Below are 20,044 nucleotides of genomic sequence, written 5' to 3'. Positions count from 1 at the left end.
CGTCACACAAGCGTATAAGACAACTTCGACTGTCTTGCTCAGCAAGATGTCCCTACACAGCAAAGTGACGATGAGATCGCTCAGTGCACGAGTGCCTGCAGCTACCGAAGCAAAAGCTCTTCAGCTTACTGAAGCCTGGCTACATGTTGTACAGCGCTACCAGTACACCATCGCCATGGTACGAGATCTCGACAGACCAGTCTATCGCTCTGCAGACAAAGACAACCTCACCGGCGCCAGATGTCGCGCTAGCTGCTGCGCACAGATCTACAAGGCCGACAGCGAACGAATCGCACAATGGACTGCTGCGGAACAGGCACAAATCCGTCCCAGAAAGCGCAATAGATGGGTCGAGAAAGCACACTACTCTGTAATGGGCAGCCCGGCGGATTCCAATGTCTTTCAAACGCAGTATTGGCGATATCGCGCGGCTACTCTGTCACCGGAAGAACCCGACACGCTTTCGGCAGGAAAAGACGATGACGATGTGCCGCTGGTAGAGCTCAAGTCCCGTCAACATAGACGCCGACCTATCTTGCTACTTGCAGCACCAGACTCGCTTCCTCCAAAGTTGCCAGAGGACCACCTGTGGTATACCTTGCTCGAGCAACGCCGTCGTTTCGTCCGTGTCTGGTCTCTCAATTCCTTTCATTGGACTGACGTGGGGCCCAGGCGATTGAGATGTACCAAATCGCATTGAGCGCAGTCCGAATCTTCCATCGTTATCCAAAGCTCGACTGGGCCAATGTCACGCTACCACCGCCACCGACGAAGCTCGAGAGGGGATCCTTTGCATCACCGGTACCCTACACAGCCTGGGGCTACGCCATCTCCGACATTGTCAACACTCACCATGCCACTCATCGCCCGTTCAATTACTTTCAATTCAGAGCCCTGACGCTCGAAGAAATGCAAAACGGGCAAGATCATGGCGGTATAGATATGCAGTTCACCGAGAAAGATGCTTACACCGTCTCTGACAATGACCTGATCGACGGCTACAAGATGCTGCTCGGCGGCAAATCTCGCTGGGACCACTATCGTCTCCGAGATCGAATCGCAGACTTCTTGGGGCCGGAAGCGTGCGAGCCTGTCCACTTTGGCATCCTGCCTTGGTTCGATGACGACAGCTACCGACAGAGCTATCCGCGTCATTTCCGAGAGCTCACGCAAAGATGGCGCGAGCGGGCAGAGGAAGCCAAGGCGGGCTGGGCAGCGGTCTATGTGCTCTGCCGCAAGGGACTCAAAGTCAATTCTGTCGACGAATTCCTGATCCATAATGCCCGCTCGGCATGGAAGTTCAATACAACGATCTACGACTGGTGTCTTGCCATCGAAGACTGGTGGAAGGACCAGCCCGACGTTGCCATGCTGGCTCGTATGGGCCCTTATATGCCGAGTTCGACAACGCCGAGACCACCAGTGATTCCAGTCAAGGGCGGCAAGTTTCACAGGCTCGCTCAAGCGAAGCTGCACGAACTGCAAGGCGAAATCAGCGTGCCTGGCGAGCCCTGGTTTGCGAAACATCTCTTCGATCGTGACGACGTCCTTGCGCAGAGCACGAACGGAAGGGCTACCTCTGCTCCTGTGCCAGCCTACACGTCTTTTCACGGAATCCATGAACCGCCCGCATATGCTCAGACGATAAGACAGGATCTTGCTGCTTGTCCCCTCTGGGAGGTCATCGAACCCGATCAAGAGATGCCCATCAGGCCGGCACGAGATACGCCGCATCTACATCCTGGCTTCATAGAGACAATGAACGACGGGGGCGAGCCTCTCGAATGGGCAGACGGCGCCGACGGGCGGACGAGCACAGTCAGAGAGCGCTCTCAAGAGCCAGTCCGAGGAGCGCTTAGGCGGACCGTGTCGAATGACAGCGCTGTGAGATCAGGACCGTCTCGCCTCAGTCTGGCCAGCCAGAGTGGTTCGCAAACATCGACAGAGCTTTCACTGCCTTCTCCAGAGGCTTCAACGAGTCAGCTGCCAGACGAACATGCCAGTAGGTCGCGACCCTTGCGCAAGGTGGTCTCTGTCATCGTGGAACGCCTTCACGTTCGCTAGACAACACGCTTGACACGATGTATCAACGGTAGAGATGCATTCTGCTATGCGTCAACCTGCATGCTGTCGCCTGCTGCACCTGTGACGGGCGCTATTTGCGTAGGAATTACTTCTGTCTTGACTATGAGAGACTTGACCATCTCCTTCTTCCACTGCTCGCGATGCGTCAGCTCACAGTGACAGAGCAAGCCTCGGAACGAACGACTGTCGTGCCTAGCTTTGGTTTGTAAGACATTTCCTTCTGGACACGCTCGTTCGGTTTCCGCCAATTCCTCAGCATCTCCGTCTTGCCCTTCTCGATGATGCAGACGTCGACATTGCTCCCGGAACCCAGATCGTTGAAGATGCCGGCCTCGATGGCTTCTGCGACCAAGTCCATCGCGTCCTGTCTTGACATCTTTGCGGTCCACTTTGACTCGAAGACTGCCATGGCAGCCAGTGATCCTGAGCCCATGGTGACATAGGGCAGCTTGTCGGTTGATCCGTGAGGCGCGACGGTGAAGAGCTGCGGTCCGCTCACGTCGTATCCGCCAAGCACGAGAGCTGCGCCGACATGACCCTGATATCGGAAGAGGTACTGCTTGAGCATCGTCATGGCCGTCACCACTCGGGCCGGTCGCCCGACGCTGAGCGAGTGAAGCTGCATGTTCGATGAGATCATGGCAGCTGTTCCTGCTGTCAGCATCGACACAAGACTGAACGCGGCAGGGGGCGCACTCGTGAACTCTGTGTCTGCTGCTGTGCCTGCGCCACAGCAGCGGATGTTGTCAGTGATGTAATGGATCTTCTCGCAGTTCTTGTCCGCTACAATCGGTCCCTGCAGGCAATCGTCAAGCAAAGTCATCGCGACATTGGGCTCGTGCGAACCTCTGTAGCGCGTGTGTCTGCACCGAGCACGACGCCATCGTCAAAGATGCAGCCGACGATGGTCGTGCCTGTGCTCGTGCTCTTGGGAAGCTGAACAGCGCGTGAACTGGTCGGTCCTGCGCTGTAGCTTGTCGAGGCATGTGCCTGGCTGGTGCGCATGCCCATCAGGTGTTCGTTGCGCAGATGGTTGCCAAAGTCGAAGCCGGAGCTCGTGCGGGAGTCGTTGAGCGCCGCCATTCTGGCTCTTGTACAGTCTGGGGCGAACTCGAGGTGAAGGTGACGCGGCCTGCAAGAACTTGAAAACTCAGTGCGCGTCTTTCAACGGTTTCTAATTCGATAAGGCTCAGCTGCCGAGCGCGCTCCAAGCCAACGAACGCTCGGCGGCCGCAATGAGCAGCAGCTCAAAGGCTATCGACAATGCGCGCATCAAGGCAGAAGCATCCCTACCCGCCATTGACGCGCCAGACGACGATGGCTTTGACATCGACAAGTTCCTCAACGCTGAAGCGTCATCCCTTGCCAAAGAACAAGAGGTCTGTCTGTGCGCCTCTGTCTGCCGCACCAACTGCTCACGGGGCTTGTACTGCAGGTCATGCGCGTCATCAGGGCGTTCAAGCTGAATCCCTATGCTATCCTCGATCTGCCCATGGATCCGGGCAGAGTGACCGACGATGACATCCGTGCGTTGCCATCAGCCTAGCTGGCCATCAAGCTCATCTCATTCATCACGACAGGCAAGACGTACAGGAAAAAGTCGCTCATGATCCATCCCGACAAGTTCAAGCATCCGCAAGGCATCGAAGCGTTCGACAAGCTCAAGAAAGCTTCGACCGACCTGCTCACGCCCAATCTACGCGCTTCCCTCGACGTGACGATCAAGGACGCCCGCATGCTCGTACTCAGAGCACTCGTGCCTCCCTTGCCCCGAGAAACGCCGGACGACCATCCTGTCTTGCGCCGTCTACGCGATCCACCTCTGAACGAACGCATCAGCATGAAGACCAAGGAGATCCTGATAGACGAAGAATTGCGGAGAAGACGGTGAGCACCTCGGCAGCTAGCTAGATCCATGCTCAAGGGGACGGCAGAGCGAAGCAGATGACCATGATTGCAGAAGGCGCAGAGGCCAAGCGGGTCGAAGAAGCTCAGGAAGCTTACAAGCGCAAGACAGAGGACAAGAAGAAATGGGAGGGTAAGCCTCGAGTCAGCTCGCGCGCGAGAGATGGTGCTGATTGCAACGATAGACACACGCGAGGGCAGAGTACAAGATTGGCGCTCGTTCCAGTCGGGTGGCAAAAAGAAGAAGCAGAAGCTCGAAGTGCTCGGCTAGATTTGGCCTACCCCCGTCATGCTACAGCTTTACGGGCTTAGCTGACCCATCGGTCCAGTTGCGGACCATCTGCTCGCGCCGAAGCCGGCCTCTCGCCTCTCGCTCGGCGAAGCGTTCAGTCTTGATGCCCTCTTGGTCTGTAGATCTCCTTTGCTACAAAGACCAGTCAAGCAAGCCATACCCTTTTGTCTGCAGGATTACGCAGCGAGCGCGCGCATGACTCATTGTCGAAAGACATTGTAGCACAATGCACCGTCGCTTAGCATGGCATCTCTGCCTTGCGCAGGCGGATCTATTTGCATTGAGTTGAGCCTGTTCGGGCTTCCGTTTAATCGGCAGCACTTCAGTGACCCCAGCCCCCGCCGTCATGGCTCCCTTGACCACTGCTACCGCCACCCGGCTGTGGATCCTCAGGATTATAAGGCAGTGCTTCAATCTTGGCGGGTACGGGTGATTCGCCGCTGTAGTCGTAAAGAGAGAACATGTCGCCCGGGCATCGAGTACGTTCTTTAATGGGAGGATAGCCGATCGCAGCGAGCATGTCGGCGTTACAGTGTCCCCAGCCATGGCCACTATCTGTGGAACAGCGATTCAGTCGAACGCTAGGCCGTGTCATGCCGATCGTAGACTGACCCGGCCAGCAGTAGAGATTGCTCGTCTCGTCATCCGGCGTCCACGCACCTACAGTCATCAAGACCGAGTGAGATGATCTTGAAGGTGGGAAGGGCGCAGATGACGTACGAACGTAAGCATGGATGAAGAAGATGTAGGTCTGCTTGTGGCTGCAGCACTCCTGCTCCCACGGACAGTGGTCAGCCACGAAAGGGCTCAAAAAGCCAAGACTGACGTCCCAGATCGGCTCTGTCGGCTCGAGCAGGTCGGACACCTCGACGAGCACGGTTCCGATACGATTGTCCACTATCGTGACAAGGTTCAGCAGGCATCACCAAGTTCACCGTGCGACTTGCAAACTAAGGCCCTGTTGATGTGATGCTGCGCCAGAAACTCTACAAAGGTCATGTCTGTCCGGCGCGGGGACTGTAGTAAGTCGCTGTTGCCGTACTCCTGAGGCCAAGACGTACGACCAGTGTGGGTGATGATGATGGAGACATGACCAGGATCAGTCTTGTTGACGAGCGAGTGCTCTCCCTTGCCGGCGTAGCAAGAATAGGTGACTGTGACGAGTCAAAGGCAGCGATCAGTTTGTACGTTCGCATTGCAGGAAAGCAGGGCGCCTTTCAATTGAAGAGATATTTCTGGTAGATCGCTCCCGGGTTCTTGTCGTACAGCTCCTGACCGAGGTGGGCCTTGATGTCTGCAAGGTGTCGTTTGTATCCTTCCTGATGTTCAGGAGGTGCCTTATTGGCCATGTCAATGAGGTCAGAAAGCTTCCTGACGGGCACGAGTGGCTGGGCGTGCAAGGAGGGCACAATCGCGCCTGTCGGCAGGAGTAGCGAGAGCCAGCAGGCGGCGAACAAGACGGCCACCATGACTTGCTTGGCCATGCCGAGATGAAGAGAGGGAGACGCTATGAGGGGAGCTGACTCCTCTGCGAGGGGTTCATCGCAACCGTACGAGAGTTGAGCGAACGCGTGTAAGCTAGCTGTCAGCGCGCAACAAGCCGGTTAGCGTCGCATCGAGTGGGGCCTCCTGCTCAGCCATGACGGCTAGCGCGAGCCAGCTGCCAGTGCGCAAGAGTGCCATCGACAGCTCCTTCGCGTTCCCGGGCATCTTCAGCTTTCCGCCCTTCTTCACGTCAGTCAGGGACAATGTGACCTCAATCTGGCTTATGTTCTGTCTGTGAGGCAGTCTGCAGCCTCACGAAGCGACTCGAGATGCCCAACTACTGCAATGGAAGGATCTCATCATCGCCTATGCCCGGCACTTCAGACTGTTCGAGCTTGAGCTCAGCCTGACAGCATCGCGCAATGGAGAGCTTTGGACGAACCCAGCCTGTGCTACCGGTCAGCAGCGCCGGGTGACGCCCGAACTGCAACAAGCTATCATCAGCTATCTCATCTCCCAGGGTCGGCGCCATGCATCGCCCCATCACGTCCCAACTGATGACGAGGAGCAGATCTTGCATCTTATCCCGTCGAGGGCTCCTTGGTCCAGCCTGTCAAGAGTGCCATAGCTCACGACAGACTACTGATCTACACCCGCACTCCGGCCGAGTGGGCGACCGTCATCTACGACTTCATCACGCGAAACGGGCTCAACGGGAGCATCATGACTGCCTACGAGCTCGTCAAAGGTGGCGACCTTGCACATACGACAGGTGCGCCCTGTCCTTCACGGCTGGCTCATCTCGTCTCAAATCCATGCGCAGAGTTCTACGAGATGCCGGTGCCGCTGTTGAGACTGGCCATGACCGTCTTGGTCAAGCAAGGCAAGGCGCAGATCTTCAAGGGCACGGACGACCCAGACGTCGGTCAGGACACGTCGAGCGATGGTATCAAATTTGCCTAGCGCTCATCTTCACACCCGGATCTGCACGCCCAGCCACTGTTGTTGATACCACTATGCACCCGACGACTCCTATCGGCGATATAGGGCTTCCAGGTCGTCAAGCCTCCTTCACGTCGCCTTTCCCTCAGATCTCTCTCCTCCTCGCCAACACGGATGTTCAGCCTCGTGCTTGCCGTCGTGTTCGGTGCTGCGGCACTGAATGCCTCCCCCGTCATCACATCGACTGACACTTTCAGTCTCAGTCCGAAAGATGTCCTCGATCTCAGCAGGATTGGTCCCGAGGAGACCAGACAGGGCTTCAGTGACCACATCAGCTTGGTCGAGAAGATTACGGGCAAGAGCTACAGCTCGCTCAGCTACGATCCCGGCTACTACGCCCAACAGTACGCCAACAAAGTCGCTGATTGATCTATGACTGATGCGAGTGCAGGTACAACTTCAACTGTCCGTTTTGAGCCTGGAGACGGGCGCAGTACTGACGCCCGAGCCAGTCTCGTACGATTGCCACTGTCTAGCATCAGAAGAAGCCATGTCGGTCAAGAAACCGGGCCACTTTGGCGTCGCGTTGACCCATACCGGTCGTATGCGATGGTCCCATGCAACTCCCAACGTGACCTGACGCTCAAGGTCTGCACAGACAAGACGATCACCAGCTGGACAGCCTATGCCCACCTACACAGTGCCAAAGTTTGTGCGCCTCTTCTCTGATTCCCTAAGAGGGAAAGCACACTCACGAGAGATGGGCAGACCTGAATGCAGACGACTTTGTCATCATTCAGATCACCGACAAGGAAGTTCCGCGCGAGAAGGGATACGGCCAGTGTTGCACCTTTTACAAGAAGTACTGGTTCGTTGTGAGAACCTACTACCGTATGACGCTTGCCCGTCCTACTCTGTCATCTTGCTGATGAGTTCACACAGATGCTTGGTCTCGTTACGATGAAATCGCGGAGCTCGACTGCTGGCCTGACACTGGCGCGGAGAACGTCGACTCGTGCAATAGGGATATAATGGACAAGCTCGACAATGTCAGCCCGTTGCCTTTGCACGATGATGATAGCTAACAACCCTCTCTGTACTTACCAGCCGCATCTCAGAAATGGCTGCACCTGCCTACACTCGGTCTTTCTGGAGCAGGACATTGCACCCCAACCGCTTCCCCCGGATGTGCCACCGCCTGATCCCTATGACGATGAGCCTTGGGGTCCTCAGTAGAGGCCGGCCGTTCGATGCTGCGTTCGCGCTCGTCAATCTGTAGCAGATAGAAATGCAAGCTTCGCGCAAGTATATGTCTGCAGCAGCAAGCTTGGACCTACTCGCTCTGGCCGACCCAATCCTATGCCACCGTGCGGGAGTCGCGCTTGACTGCTTCCGGCAAATCTGTCCATAGATATAGCCCAGAACTATCACAATCCGCGCGCGCGCACGCACCAGCATCTCTGATGGGCTCATAGGCAGACGGGCAGGCTGGCCATTCTTTCTCGGGGAAGTCACCAGGAAAGATCTTGTACAGACTGTCGGTCTTTGTCGTGCTGGACGAGTCTGCTCGATCGTCCTGATTGGTAGCTTACATCTCGACTCGTGGCGTGATCGTCTCTACAGTGCCTGCTCGAATAGGAAGCTTCTTGTAGTAGCTGAGATGATCAAGTCACCTCTTGTCAGACTGACAATCACCATGCCACCCAATCCCTGTGAGGTCCGTCAGCCCGTCCTTCGAGTATCATGCTGGCAGGAGACATACAGCCGAGCAGCAATCAGCGAGTGGCGATCCCCAAGGCTTCAGATAGGCTGATCTTCACTCAGATGAGATTGAGATTGAGATTCATAGTTGCCGAGAGCGTATACTTACTGAATCCTTCAAACTTGATAGTATAGCTGAAGCGTGCAACTCTATCGTCAGCCAGACGATACGGCTCTCCGAGGTGGACAGTCATCGTCAAATCGGGTCGTCTGGTCTGCAAACACATCACACAATCTGTGGGTCACGTTTGGCCAGTGAACGTACTGCAAAGGCGAGAACGAAGCGAAGGGTCCGCTCGTCGTGATGAACTGCGTGCAGCTGAATCCTGACATTCCAGAACTGCGACGTTTTCACAACGCCGAACAAGGTCACTTCGCCTGTATAAGCCACCGTCTCCATCGCAGCTGAATAAGAACGCCGACGCAAATCCGACGATGCTTGCATTCGATGAGCCAGTTGTGTGGATACTGGAGCCGATTGGGCAGGAGCAATGCAGTCTGAGCCTTAATGCAGCATGAAGAAAGGAGAGTGACAAGAAAGAGCACGATGACGAGCATCGGTGAAGTGTCTGCGAAGGCGGGCGCGACTGGCAAACTTCAATCGCATTGCATTCCTTCCGTTTCTAGCTTCTCGTTCCCTCGAGGACTGGTTACCGAGTCTCTGCGGGCACGTCATCACCGTCACCGTACCAGTGACGGGACGTGAAACGGTGCTCGCGAAGTCGCATAGTCGGTAGATCTGCATTGCACATCAGCGTCAACCCTGTAACGAATTGCGTCGCCCACTTTGGGCTTCGATGGGGACGTAGCTGGAGGGACAGGCTGGCCAATCGGCATCGCGCACTGTACCAGCATCTCGTTTGCAGAAACTGACCGAAGCTGAGCGGAGTCATATTCGAGCAAGGATATGCTTACATTTCAATCGACGGCATGTTACTGTAGACATCCTCTGACCGCAGGAATGAGCTAACGCGACATATCTCTCTTCTCACATACGTTCTTGAAGAAGCAATCCAAAATTGTTGTGCAGTCTCTGCATGGACGATCAGCGCCTATCGGCTGTAAAGCCTGTTCGGTCGCGTACCAGTTTGCAACAGTTCAACAGTGGCGGGCCCCAAGGTGTCAGTACAGCTGCGTGCATAAGATGTTACCACTTTCATAGATGCCACCATCGAATCACTTGCGCGCTCCTTCGATGTCCATGAAAAGCCTGAACCAAACGTAGTTGGCGTCTGGTGTTATGACCGAAGTGTCTCTTCTGATCATGGGTCGCACGTTGCGCAGCCTCGTGATGATCACAGGATCGAACGCGAGCGATCTCACGAACATCTGCGCCGTGACGCGCACCGTGAAAGTTTCGATAGCCAGTGATTGTGCTTCGTCGCGTGTGACAGCCTCGTCGGCATCGCTAGCAGAGATAGACACTGTCAATGCACACGTTCAGGCATATCGGAGAGCGCATGGCTCTGCAAAACTGACGCTTGATCTCCCACGTCTGTGGCCATTTCTGAGGCACTGCTTTGCTCACAGCGAAAGATGGCGGTGGTGGCGCGGCATGCGTAAGGCCGAGCAAGAACAGGAACACAGGTAGTGAAAGCATTGGCAGCGTCTGCGGGAGCACCACAAGATTTGTGTGGATGGTGGAAAGTGTGTAAGTTGCCATTGCGACGCTGCTCGTCGGGCCCACGCCTTGCAAGGGATGTGACAGGGCGCCGAGACACCCAAGCAACCATAGGGTCGGTGTCGCGAGCGCGATAACCGCTGAAGGGCAGCTTTGCCTACTCAGCTCATGCATTGCGCGCAAGCCAGTAGCATGATGTCCATCCAACACGACTGGCTTGCGCGACGGATGGTAGCGTGCTAATGCAGCTCGAAGCGAGGAGGAGAGCACGTGCAGGGCTCGAAAGAGAGCTTGGGTGCATGTATGTCGAGAGTATGCATCAGCTAGGACGAGACAGCTAGCCAGTGGGCAGGTAGCGAGCCTGTGCATGGCGTTCGTCGTCCTTGTCGATGAAGCGAGATAGACAACCGACTTGCTGAAAGAGTAGAGGGCATCGCCTCATGGACGCGGCAAATAGCCAATGACCAGACAGCGGACCTGAATCCAGGCAGCGGGGGAGAGTCATCGATGATGCAAAGCAAATGGCAAATACAAAGATGGATGAGTCTCTGACGAGGCAATTGACTTCCAGTCGGGCAGCAAACCCGGCCTTTCGCATTCGTCGCCATCCTCGAGAACGGAGGGTGATGACATCGATCCTCGGACGAGACTGATAGCCTTGAGTCTGGTTGCCGTCCTGATCTACGGCAATGGTCGTCTTCTCAGATGATGCAGGCTCGAGTGGGAGGAGCGCAGAAAAGACGGGCGGGAGTTGCCTCCCTATAGATTTATGACAATCATTTCCGTCGTCTGCAAGGTTTGGCTTCTGGGGAAAGCAACAGAAGTCTCGATGTGTCAGGTGGCCGGGCGAAGATGACGCGAAGAAGCCGAAGTCTGCGCGACGCGACTGCTTTCTTGTCAGACTCCCAGGTATCCTGTTCTCTCTGTCGCTGACCTCTCCATGCACAAGTACTCCGACGATGAGAGGTGAGCTCGTCCAGCCACGCGCTCGTGGTGAAGCGGAGCCCTGTCATGATTAAGAGTCGATGCGTCTCTACCGCGACGAGACATATCATGTCGCTATTACCCCCTTGTTCAGCAAGCTACATTCCTACTCAGACGTCGAAATGGCCAGTGGCGTTTGATGAGTACCGTGCGACAGCCTATGCTGCAGCCATCAAGCACTCATGTGGCTCTCAATGACACACAACGGCTCCGCCAATATGGTCGAAGTTTGTCGGGGATACTTTGAAAGCGTGCTCACACCAGTATAGACGCCTGTGACCGGCAAGTAGAGCCATATCGTCACGAGTATTGAGGATCCGATCGGCCGTCATGGGAGGCAATAGCAGAACGGCTGCGAGTAGCGTCATGCCTGTACCTGCACGACGACACGACATGCATGACGTGACAACGCGGCCTCAAGACGTGTCACATGTCACACCGTGCTCCGCATACTGCCCGGCTATGTGTCCGCACTGCTGTGCAGCATCTCCTCTCTGCCTGTCACTGTCTCACTGTCCTCATTTGCGCCGGTACATCGTTGAGACACACAAAACCAAACGTCCAAGATGCTGTTCAAAGGATTGATCGCCCTCGCGCTCGCAGCTACCAGCACACTCGCGCAGCAATGGCCAAGCGATGGCAAGACTGGCACGTTCGAAGTCTTTCGTACGAAGCCGCACAAAGCTTTGGCAGTATGACGCTCATATTCGAAGGCAGTGACCGGCCAGGCAGAATGTGGTGCACTCTGGCTGCAGAACAAGGTGCCTGGCCACGCGACTTACACTGTCAACATTGGAGCGCCCTCTGTCAAAGTCAGTGATATACAGTGTCCGCTACTGCTTGATTTGACAGGATGTCTCGACAGTTCCATCTCGTTGCTGGCGTGGGCATCACCTATATTGGTGACCATACCGGCATCACGCTCGGCGACGCTGGCTACAATCCCGCTAATGGGTCAGCCAGCAAGGATATTTGACTCGCGTGCAACCAGCTGATCAGGACAAACAGCAAATGGAAGATCATCTTCAACGTGGTGGCACCCGAGACTGGCATTCAGAGCTGTGGATGCGGCGCTGCCATGTCGATCGCCATCGATGTTCCTCTCAAGGGCGGTGGTAAGCTTGCGTTCACTGTCTAGTTGCTGTCGATGACTGATCTGTGCCCGGATGTAGCTGCAAACGGGTTTGTCTATCTCAACAGCGGCAAATTTTCGCAGACCTGCGTCGTAACGCCCGGCTGTAATAAGATGGGCATCACGATGCTCGTAGGCAACGGGAGCTGCAAAATCACCGCGGCGCCCTATGCCACGGTCTCGCCTGCCTGAGGAGCCCTGTACAGTATTGCAATCCTCTACGCGTGCTGTCTTGATGTGGTATGAGTGCATGCGAAATACAATAGCCATTCGTTAGTCCTCTTCGAGGTTCGAGACAAAGCCAGCGCGCGCTGCATCGTCTTCGACCAGATCATCGGCAGGCAGTAAGATGCGGCCCTCGTCTTGCTTGGCCTTGTAGCGGTACCACAGCGCGCTTGCGACGAATGCGATGAGTTGCAATGCCGAGACGAGGATCAATGAGATCTGCGGGGCTATCAGCTCGGAAGATATGCGACTTTGCGTACTTACGACGACTTGAGGTGGTTTGGGTTCCTTGAGCAACAGAGCGATGTAGAGATAGATACTCGCGAGGGCCCAGACGAGATCGCGTCCGATAAAGACGATGAAGGAGTTGATCAGGCCGACTGCGGTCACGATGCCAAAGATGATCCATGCATGCTTGCCACGTTCCTTCTCCCTGCACGATCATTCTGTCAGCATGCAAATGCATACTCATTCGTCGTGGACTTGCCATTTGCCGGGGCCTTCGTTAGGATCGCTGCCCACGTATTTGAACCAGTGGAACGCGAGCAGACCGTTCTGCCAGATGTCGACGTTCCAGAGGACGAGGAGGAACATGACGACTGGCATGTTGATGAGGATATAATCGAGCGGTCGCTTCGATATGGTCGTGTTCCATCGCAGCAAGGTAAGCCAGATTGATAGCAGCAGAACGCCGCAGACGAGCAGACAGATCTCGGATGCTAGGAAGATGCGTAGCGTCTGCCTTTGACGCTCAAAGGGGCGCATCTGAGATCGATCAAGGAACGCACCCAGAAGACTGCCCATAACGCAAAAACAAAATTGGCGAGAACCTGCAAGAATGGATGAGCGCAGTCACACGAGACGCGATAGAGACTCACAAATCGGATGCCTAGTCCGTTGATGATGAGTGCTCTTGTCTCTGGCTTCCGTACGACTGCCAGCAGGACCGCATAGCCGATCTGCAGGACGTAGAGGACGAGCCAGTAGATCCCAATGAGGCTCTTTCTTGGCGTCAATATCGTCAAGCTGCTCGCGGTTCAGCCGTACGGACTCGCTCCAAAGCGTCAACGTACTAGTCATCACTGATTTGCCCTGCAGAACTGACGTGAGCGCAAGCGCAATAGCTCGTATGACGAGACGCACCGAGACCAGGTTTGATGGCGAGCGCGCAGACGAGGTTAGCGCCCAAGCTGAGCAAGATGGAGAGCGGCGTGATGATCTGCAGCCGCACTAGCGCAGGCGAGGCTGGATCAAGCTCGACCGTGCGGCCTAGAACGGTCTCCATGCTGACGAGCAAGGCGTCAGTGTTGGCGCTTGGCTGTGATGCTATGACGCACTCGCGTCGCGTGGAGATCGACAGCGGGGCAGAAGTATCGCAGTCGCTGATGTGGCTTCTTCTTCTCACAGCCAAGATCGCTCTATGTTTCGGCTACTCACACGCAGCGATACCCTCTTCAGCTCATCATACAGCTCCTTTCCTTGACTCTCGCTGGCCTGGCTCGTTTCCTCGACAATGGAATATCTACTGTTCAGCGAGCGCTCTCAAACAGCGACCGAGCTGATGGCGTCGGCAGCAGTCGACTATATTGGACAAGTAACGCTTGATGGCACGAGCCAGGACATTCGCTTTCGTAATCTTCAAGTCGGCGCAAGGGCCTACAGAGGCAGAGATCCGATTCATGGTGGCAATGTCATCAATTTCATCACGCATGCCGTCAGAGATTGCTGTACATCTTTTCGACCAGCAATGACGCAGTATGCAGTTTGAACCGGATGATGGCAATCTCAAGGTCATCATCGCCAAGGATGACGGGTCAGACTACCCGGAAGAAGCGTGGCGACGCTTGACCGTCGAGTTTGAGGTCACGGGCAATGTGATCAGTCCCTTTGAGCAGTGACATCTACTCATGCACGCTCTCAGCCTTATATCAATCCTTGGACAGCGCCTTACAGGGATTGTTGCATGGTCGTACGTTTGCTGGGCGTGCTCGGTCTAGGGACTCATTGTGCTCAGCAGAAGATTGAATCTGCCATTCTCATCAACATTTTCCTCGGCAAGCCAAGCCCCGTCGCAATTTCAGCCCGATTGATGCGACCAGAGTAAACAGGCACGATCCAAGTAGCTCCTTCGATTCCCACAATGTGAGACTTATTCATGTCGATCGTCCGAGGGCTCATCAGAGCAACAACAAGCATCTGCAAGCCCTTCCGAGGTGACATCAAAGACGCAGACTTTCCCAACTGTCCTTTCGACTACGAGGGTATCCGAGACGCGAGTGCGGCCTACACGATATCCGTTCTCCATGATTCACGGCTGACATACCTCACCAGCTTTGCCGGCCATCCGACAGCTCAAATGGACTGCGGATCTCATCGAACGTGCTGCCGCATGAGCCTGCGTTGCTGCTGCATTCGGCCATACGACAATGACGGTGCCAAGACTTGACAGAACGTATTGCTTCGGAACTGCATCCAAGTTGACGTTCACATGTAGCAAGGAGTTCAAGCAGACGATCGTCTGGGCTGGGCATCAGCTGGTTGTATAGGCGCTGCGTACAATCCACGACAGCTACGATGCCTCTAGCGATGTTAGGCGAGCTGCAAGACATGACGTAAAGCCTCACGCAATGTTCGTGGGCGATTGACGCTTGAACGTGGTCGAACGCTTCAATCGTGCGCATGAACAAGCCCAACTGCTCGTGTGCAGATGGCTTTGGATTCATCTTTGAGTTCTTTGCCGTCTCTGAGATCTTGCTCCGTCAAGTCGATGCCTCGTGTGATATCATACGAACAATGCCGCAAGAGTTGCTAAAAATGTTGCCAGATGACCTTGTCACCGTGCCATCGGCATTGCAGGATGTCGGGAATGAGGTGGCGATCCTTGGACGCGGTATTGTCGTTGAGGATCTTACAAGCCTTGGTCATGATAAATCAAGCTCCGTGAGCTCGTCTCTAATCTTGTGACCGGGCTCTTCGTGGTCTGTGCTCGAGTCATCGCTGATCCCGTCATTGCGTGTATGGCTGTCAGCCCCCTCGAGATCTCCGCTTCTTGCATGACGTGAGGTTTTGCGCAGACTTGCTTGCAATTCGAAGAAATTGGAAACAGTATCCCAGGCTCTGAGCCAAGGAGACGCCAAGGCCGTGCCGTCCGATGACTTTCATTGCCTGTTCCAGAGATATCCATGCAATCGCAAACACGCGCCAAAGCTTGAGCCGACAATGACGTGCCTGTGCGAGGATCAAAGTCGCATTGTGCTTGTAGGCGTCTCCAGGTAGATAGACCAGCCTGCAGCTGCTGACGACCTTCAGTTTGATTATTTCCGCCGTGAGATTGACATGTGAGAAGTCTGATCACGTTGCTAGGTGGCTGACCGCTTCAGTCAGGATGCTGGTCGTAAGCTGCCACGTGTCTGTTCGTTCAACGAGCCTGTGAGGGGTGGCGAAGAGCAAGACAGTCTGCTTTGCTGTCAGTCCGAAGCGCGTGAGTCGTGTCATGGCTCAGAAGAGAGATCGGCTGGAAAGGAAGGGGAGAGTCTCAAGCGAAGGGACCTCGGTTCCGCAGAAATCAGAGGGAGCGCGTGACGATGGGACGACCCACGCAAAGGTCGCAGCGCTGACTGCATATTTGTACAGCTTTTTGGCTGAGTCATTGCAGTAAGCTTCAGCTCGTCAGCTCTGCGTGAGCATCGACCTGCATAAGCGCCTCGAGGCAGACGATGATCCGTACGGGGTCACCCAGATCAAGTAGCGGAATGAGTGTTTTAGCAATCTCTTCGTTCAGTATCGCCAGCACGTGGAGCTTTGCAAACACGCCAATGTCGAGATAGGTCTTGACTTGCTCGAATTGGCTGATGTGACTCATCACGTAGCCGAACTGTTCGAGCGCGCCTAGACTGGGTAGCGCCTTGCTGGCCAGTAATTCTGCGTTGCTCGGTGGGCTGTGCAGCAGAGTTGGCACGATCGTTGCTGACTTGACAGGCGTGCTAGACGTTGCATCCCAAGGCTTCAGCTTGACAAGCTTGCGTGGCGAATGGGTCACACTTGATCTGCGTTTGCGCGCAGTCGTGGCACCGCAGCCCCCGCACTCGACTAGGTCTGACTGTTTCGCCTGATCATTTTGTTTGTCCGTATCGGTAGTATGACGGAGACGATCTTGCAGCTCACAATAAGCCGATAGACGATCCCAGATAGCAATCCAAGGCGACCCCAAGCCGGCCCGTTTGACCTCGCTGGCAATGGCCTTGTTGCGACAAGTCCGATCGCATAGCTCTTCAAAAATTTGATCTGATAGATCTGAGCCCGTGAAGATGGTGTAATCGCAGAGCTGTGATAGCCTTTTGACGGCATTGTAGACATCCTTGCAGGGCTTGACTTTGCTCCGAATCGAACAGTCATTGAATACAAAATCGTCAAACTCGGGCAGTGCTTTGAGTTGCGCCTCGGCCTGATCGATGATGGCCGCAGTGAGAATGCCGGTACCTTCAGCTTCGAGCAGTGAGTGTAGTGTCTCGAACATGAGATTGGTTTGCGCGTCGTTCAATGCTGGGCGTGACATGCCGGTCGAGCAACAGACCGAGGAGATATCTAGAGAAGTCGAGGACAAGGTCTGATGCGAGTCGGTGATGTGATAAGAGGAGGTCAGGGGTAAGGCGGATGAGAGGGGCCAATGCCAACACGTCTCAGCCCTGCTGCAATCTCGCCGTGATGAAGAACGCTCGCCAACAGCTTCGTCTCCTGCTGGCGATCGTCAGATCAAGCGCGAGTCTCCTCTTGCATAATGCGGTGGGCTATGGTGTGTCGGGCGTAGCGGCGTTGCCAGGTCAAAAGTTTGTGTATCCTATCGACTTGTGAGTCAGCGGCGTGCAAGTCGACGAAGGTGCTTAGCAGTAAACAGAGCGGGATACGGGCAATGTGAAGGTCTCGCAGGCGATGTGCGGCTCGATCGATGGCAGATCACAGTCATAGCCGTCGATGGCGAGATTAGATCCAGCGTGTGTGGCTGACGCCTTCATAAAGATCGAGCGCTGATGTTGCTCTAGAGCGATGCCGCCGCAGATACTTACACCATAGAAACGATTAAAGACGACTTGACCGGGTTCCGCTATCGCGTAAGCTGGCCAGCTAAGGAGACCATAGCATCTTCTTGATTGACTGTGTGATCGACAGACACTTATTGGACTGACAGGCAACTGCCAATCGGATCGTGAGCAAGTCTTGTTCCATAAGAGAAAGACTACTGACGTCTGCAGTGGCGTGCACATGTCGCACGTCCTATGAAGCCCAATTCTGGGTCGGCGTCGGCGCATTCGATTTCGAAGAGGTGATCGGAGCCCGGCGTGTGAGCACAGAATGTAACTTTGGACCCAACGAACCGCCGGCTTGTAGAGCGAAGCAGAGAGGGACACGTCAGTGGACGAAGCATTGGGGTGATGCGGCCCGTTTGCTGACGCTTTGAGCAGGCAAGATCAAATGTAGCTGGCTCGATTGGCAGCTACATCTGGCTGCTGCGAGAGAATAGACGAGAAGTGCTGTACAGCCATGATGCAGGATGCAATCATCGTTGTATAAACCCTCATGACATTAGGTTGTCCTACAAGGTGATGTCTGCTCGGTCGAAGCGACGGTCGACTATGCTTCTGCCATATTGAGTATCGCTTGAAGGCAGAGCAATATTCGCTGAGGGTCATCAATGTCCAGCAAGGGCGGAAAGGCTTTAGAGAGGCCAGGCGATCTGACGGCGATGACGTAAAAGCGCAGAAAGATCTCGTTGGTGATGTAGCGCTTAACCTGTTCGTGTTTCTCTATTTCGGACATGACGAGGCCAAACTGATCGAGTGCGCTCATCCCCACTTGGACTCTTGATTTTGGCTCTACCTCTGGGTTTTGCTTGCTAGACCCAGAGTCGCCCTTGCCGTTGACGCTGCACATGCTGATGCGCGCTCTTTTGGCAAGTCGGTGACTGGCGCGTGGACTGGCATCGTCTGCATCACTAACGGCCGCTCTTCTTGTCCTGCTGGTGGGCCGCTGCGAGTCCTCGTCGGGCTTGATGACGATAGGCTGCGCCGGCTGGAGCTCCATCAGTTCGACAACAGCGGGCCAAACAGTCTGCCAGTACGGGGTCAGGCCGTCATGCTTGATCATGGGCACATTGTTGTTGACGTTGAGGCCGGCTTCTTCAAAGACATCGTCAAAGTGCTCCTCAGAGAGCTTGCAACCCGAGTAGACGTCATAGCCCTTGACGTAGTGCTTCGATAGCTTCCTGACGGCATTGAAGACCGCTCGGCAGTTGCCAATCTTGCCTCGGATCGTTGAATCAGTCACCGAATCGGCGTGCTCGTCAAATGGTGGCAGTTGCAGGAGATGTTCGCGCACGTAATTCACCAAAGGCGCTCGGATCGTGACATCCTCGCTATCCTTCAATCTGCGGCTGACGGCACGGAGCATGAGGATCATCTGCTCTTCCGTCCATTGCCCGCCCATCGTGACACCTCCCACGTCCGTCCACCTCTGCGGTCGAGTGACAGCACCAGAATTGCAGGCCCGAAGCGCGAAAACGCGTCGAACGGACAAGTCGAGCGGTTGCAACACCCAACTTGCAGGCCTTGTGACAAGAGCACATGCCACATTCATTGCATATCTGGATCGTCACCCGGACAACCAGGGAGATGACGTGCTCTGATGGCTCGCATTGACCAGAAGGGGCTCCCGAAAGTCTGCAGCAAGCCTCAGTCCTACATTCCCGCTCAGAGAAGCGATCGGCGACGAAACTGAAGTGTCGACCGGATAGGGATAGAGCAAAAACGCCCTATCAGGCTGTCCGCAGGGCGGCGTGCGACATTGGCTGTCCAAAACGGATCAGCTGATCCTCGAGGGTGAGAAATGCGAGTGACGCGCGTTCGCAAGCCGGGTCGGCTATCTTGCAGCTCGCCTGCCCGTCATCAGACTATGAGATTCGTACCCGTCATCGTCAAAAACGGCTTGCCGGATCCCACATTGATGCCAAAATTCAAGGCTAGACGGCTGCGACTTGTGCTTCACGACCGGTTGATGAGAACATCCGATCTGAACCGACACAGTAGCAGCATCTGTCCATTAGATCATCCCACGGCATGATCAGAGCTACAAGATCGTCAGCTAGGCGAAGGGTGAGGCGTGTCGTCGTATTCACGCGCTCAGAGGTAGCTCGTCCAGCGCGAACCAGACAAGATCGTAGTCGGTTCCGATGCTCTGCGAGAACACGTTTGGGTGCAGCCTCAACGATGGTTTGTTAGTGATCTGCGTTGCCCCAATTCCGCTGTTCCACAGACCAGCTCGGATAGGAAATACCGGCAGCATCTCAAACTCCAGTCTGTGGCTTTGTGAGCTGTATGATCCGACGACATGTACGAGTGTGTGTTCGAACACTGCTGATGTATCCGGTACGGTCAGCTCTGAACCGGGACACGTAGCTAACCGCGCCCTTCGTCAGTGCAGCCTTGGCGGACTGCATCAGGACCGACATGGTATCTCCCCAAGTTCGAGGCTATCTCGATCCTGGGCCCCCGCTATGGCCGCCCGCCAGTGTGCGTATGGGCGATCAAAGCCGCCGGTGTACATTGCTTCTCTTGAGGAG

General features: G+C 55.2%; 12 protein-coding genes across 12 annotated transcripts; 5 read left to right on the top strand and 7 right to left on the bottom strand.

Annotated features, from left to right (window-relative positions):
• Positions 1-70: 70 nt before the first annotated feature.
• Positions 71-2,064, top strand: L969DRAFT_92396 (uncharacterized protein; the record flags this gene model as incomplete). Its single annotated transcript, XM_014714312.1, has 2 exons — positions 71-622; positions 673-2,064. The coding sequence occupies 2 exons, from the start codon at positions 71-73 to the stop codon at positions 2,062-2,064; spliced, it is 1,944 nt and encodes a 647-aa protein (XP_014569798.1).
• A 44-nt stretch (positions 2,065-2,108) lies between these two features.
• Positions 2,109-3,210, bottom strand: L969DRAFT_70511 (uncharacterized protein; the record flags this gene model as incomplete). The annotated part of the gene is made up of 4 exons (XM_014714311.1): positions 2,932-3,210; positions 2,782-2,881; positions 2,267-2,730; positions 2,109-2,216 (listed from the first exon to the last, which is right to left on the bottom strand). Exons 1-4 carry the CDS (start codon positions 3,166-3,168, stop codon positions 2,109-2,111), a joined length of 909 nt encoding a protein of 302 aa, XP_014569797.1. The 5' UTR covers positions 3,169-3,210.
• A 110-nt stretch (positions 3,211-3,320) lies between these two features.
• L969DRAFT_15182 (uncharacterized protein) lies at positions 3,321-4,261 on the top strand (the record flags this gene model as incomplete). The annotated part of the gene is made up of 5 exons (XM_014714192.1): positions 3,321-3,464; positions 3,521-3,611; positions 3,666-3,972; positions 4,020-4,123; positions 4,176-4,261. 5 exons carry the CDS (start codon positions 3,321-3,323, stop codon positions 4,259-4,261), a joined length of 732 nt encoding a protein of 243 aa, XP_014569678.1.
• Positions 4,262-4,282: 21 nt separating this feature from the next.
• L969DRAFT_92393 (uncharacterized protein) lies at positions 4,283-5,766 on the bottom strand (the record flags this gene model as incomplete). The annotated part of the gene is made up of 8 exons (XM_014714310.1): positions 4,283-4,398; positions 4,613-4,837; positions 4,895-4,942; positions 5,003-5,054; positions 5,109-5,179; positions 5,218-5,283; positions 5,344-5,436; positions 5,559-5,766. The coding sequence occupies 8 exons, from the start codon at positions 5,764-5,766 to the stop codon at positions 4,283-4,285; spliced, it is 879 nt and encodes a 292-aa protein (XP_014569796.1).
• A 155-nt stretch (positions 5,767-5,921) lies between these two features.
• Positions 5,922-7,945, top strand: L969DRAFT_92392 (uncharacterized protein; the record flags this gene model as incomplete). Its single annotated transcript, XM_014714309.1, has 11 exons — positions 5,922-6,016; positions 6,071-6,288; positions 6,339-6,539; positions 6,591-6,692; positions 6,731-6,842; positions 6,892-7,126; positions 7,218-7,311; positions 7,368-7,421; positions 7,478-7,600; positions 7,652-7,758; positions 7,817-7,945. 11 exons carry the CDS (start codon positions 5,922-5,924, stop codon positions 7,943-7,945), a joined length of 1,470 nt encoding a protein of 489 aa, XP_014569795.1.
• Positions 7,946-8,509: 564 nt separating this feature from the next.
• On the bottom strand, positions 8,510-10,133 carry L969DRAFT_92391 (uncharacterized protein; the record flags this gene model as incomplete). Its single annotated transcript, XM_014714308.1, has 10 exons — positions 8,510-8,523; positions 8,580-8,685; positions 8,736-8,810; positions 9,156-9,209; positions 9,257-9,339; positions 9,386-9,406; positions 9,467-9,503; positions 9,555-9,601; positions 9,655-9,894; positions 9,950-10,133. The coding sequence occupies 10 exons, from the start codon at positions 10,131-10,133 to the stop codon at positions 8,510-8,512; spliced, it is 861 nt and encodes a 286-aa protein (XP_014569794.1).
• A 1,508-nt stretch (positions 10,134-11,641) lies between these two features.
• L969DRAFT_92390 (uncharacterized protein) lies at positions 11,642-12,399 on the top strand (the record flags this gene model as incomplete). Its single annotated transcript, XM_014714307.1, has 5 exons — positions 11,642-11,741; positions 11,793-11,887; positions 11,941-12,029; positions 12,084-12,190; positions 12,248-12,399. The coding sequence occupies 5 exons, from the start codon at positions 11,642-11,644 to the stop codon at positions 12,397-12,399; spliced, it is 543 nt and encodes a 180-aa protein (XP_014569793.1).
• L969DRAFT_58006 (uncharacterized protein) lies at positions 12,314-13,756 on the bottom strand. The gene is made up of 7 exons (XM_014714306.1): positions 13,576-13,756; positions 13,506-13,524; positions 13,311-13,458; positions 13,221-13,262; positions 12,920-13,170; positions 12,697-12,865; positions 12,314-12,651 (listed from the first exon to the last, which is right to left on the bottom strand). Exons 1-7 carry the CDS (start codon positions 13,715-13,717, stop codon positions 12,481-12,483), a joined length of 942 nt encoding a protein of 313 aa, XP_014569792.1. The 5' UTR covers positions 13,718-13,756; the 3' UTR covers positions 12,314-12,480.
• Positions 13,757-14,189: 433 nt separating this feature from the next.
• On the top strand, positions 14,190-14,825 carry L969DRAFT_92388 (uncharacterized protein; the record flags this gene model as incomplete). The annotated part of the gene is made up of 6 exons (XM_014714305.1): positions 14,190-14,306; positions 14,354-14,401; positions 14,447-14,486; positions 14,541-14,574; positions 14,626-14,708; positions 14,764-14,825. 6 exons carry the CDS (start codon positions 14,190-14,192, stop codon positions 14,823-14,825), a joined length of 384 nt encoding a protein of 127 aa, XP_014569791.1.
• A 1,268-nt stretch (positions 14,826-16,093) lies between these two features.
• L969DRAFT_15173 (uncharacterized protein) lies at positions 16,094-16,987 on the bottom strand (the record flags this gene model as incomplete). Its single annotated transcript, XM_014714191.1, has 1 exon — positions 16,094-16,987. One exon carries the CDS (start codon positions 16,985-16,987, stop codon positions 16,094-16,096), a length of 894 nt encoding a protein of 297 aa, XP_014569677.1.
• Positions 16,988-17,312: 325 nt separating this feature from the next.
• On the bottom strand, positions 17,313-17,854 carry L969DRAFT_44549 (uncharacterized protein; the record flags this gene model as incomplete). Its single annotated transcript, XM_014714304.1, has 2 exons — positions 17,313-17,545; positions 17,674-17,854. The coding sequence occupies 2 exons, from the start codon at positions 17,852-17,854 to the stop codon at positions 17,313-17,315; spliced, it is 414 nt and encodes a 137-aa protein (XP_014569790.1).
• On the bottom strand, positions 17,611-19,269 carry L969DRAFT_288309 (uncharacterized protein). Its single transcript, XM_014714303.1, has 3 exons — positions 19,201-19,269; positions 17,674-19,145; positions 17,611-17,621 (listed from the first exon to the last, which is right to left on the bottom strand). The coding sequence occupies exon 2, from the start codon at positions 19,060-19,062 to the stop codon at positions 18,061-18,063; it is 1,002 nt and encodes a 333-aa protein (XP_014569789.1). The 5' UTR covers positions 19,063-19,145; positions 19,201-19,269; the 3' UTR covers positions 17,611-17,621; positions 17,674-18,060.
• Between the last annotated feature and the right edge of the window lie 775 nt (positions 19,270-20,044).

Source organism: Mixia osmundae, assembly GCF_000708205.1.
Source record: "Mixia osmundae IAM 14324 unplaced genomic scaffold scaffold_2, whole genome shotgun sequence".
NCBI lineage: Eukaryota > Fungi > Basidiomycota > Mixiomycetes > Mixiales > Mixiaceae > Mixia > Mixia osmundae.
Note: the sequence above shows the minus strand (reverse complement) of the source record. Positions and strands in the feature narration are given on the sequence as shown.

What these genes read in the sequence shown, in the direction of transcription:
- L969DRAFT_58006 (XM_014714306.1), bottom strand. Translation starts at nt 13,717, where the DNA reads ATGGAGACCGTTCTAGGCCGCACGGTCGAGCTTGATCCAGCCTCGCCT. An exon ending in CGTTATGGGCAGTCTTCTGG is followed by an intron (nt 13,171 to 13,220) that starts GTGCGTTCCTTG and finishes CGTCAAAGGCAG; the next exon opens with ACGCTACGCATCTTCCTAGC. An exon ending in CCAAACCACCTCAAGTCGTC is followed by an intron (nt 12,652 to 12,696) that starts GTAAGTACGCAA and finishes ATAGCCCCGCAG; the next exon opens with ATCTCATTGATCCTCGTCTC.
- L969DRAFT_288309 (XM_014714303.1), bottom strand. Translation starts at nt 19,062, where the DNA reads ATGAATGTGGCATGTGCTCTTGTCACAAGGCCTGCAAGTTGGGTGTTG.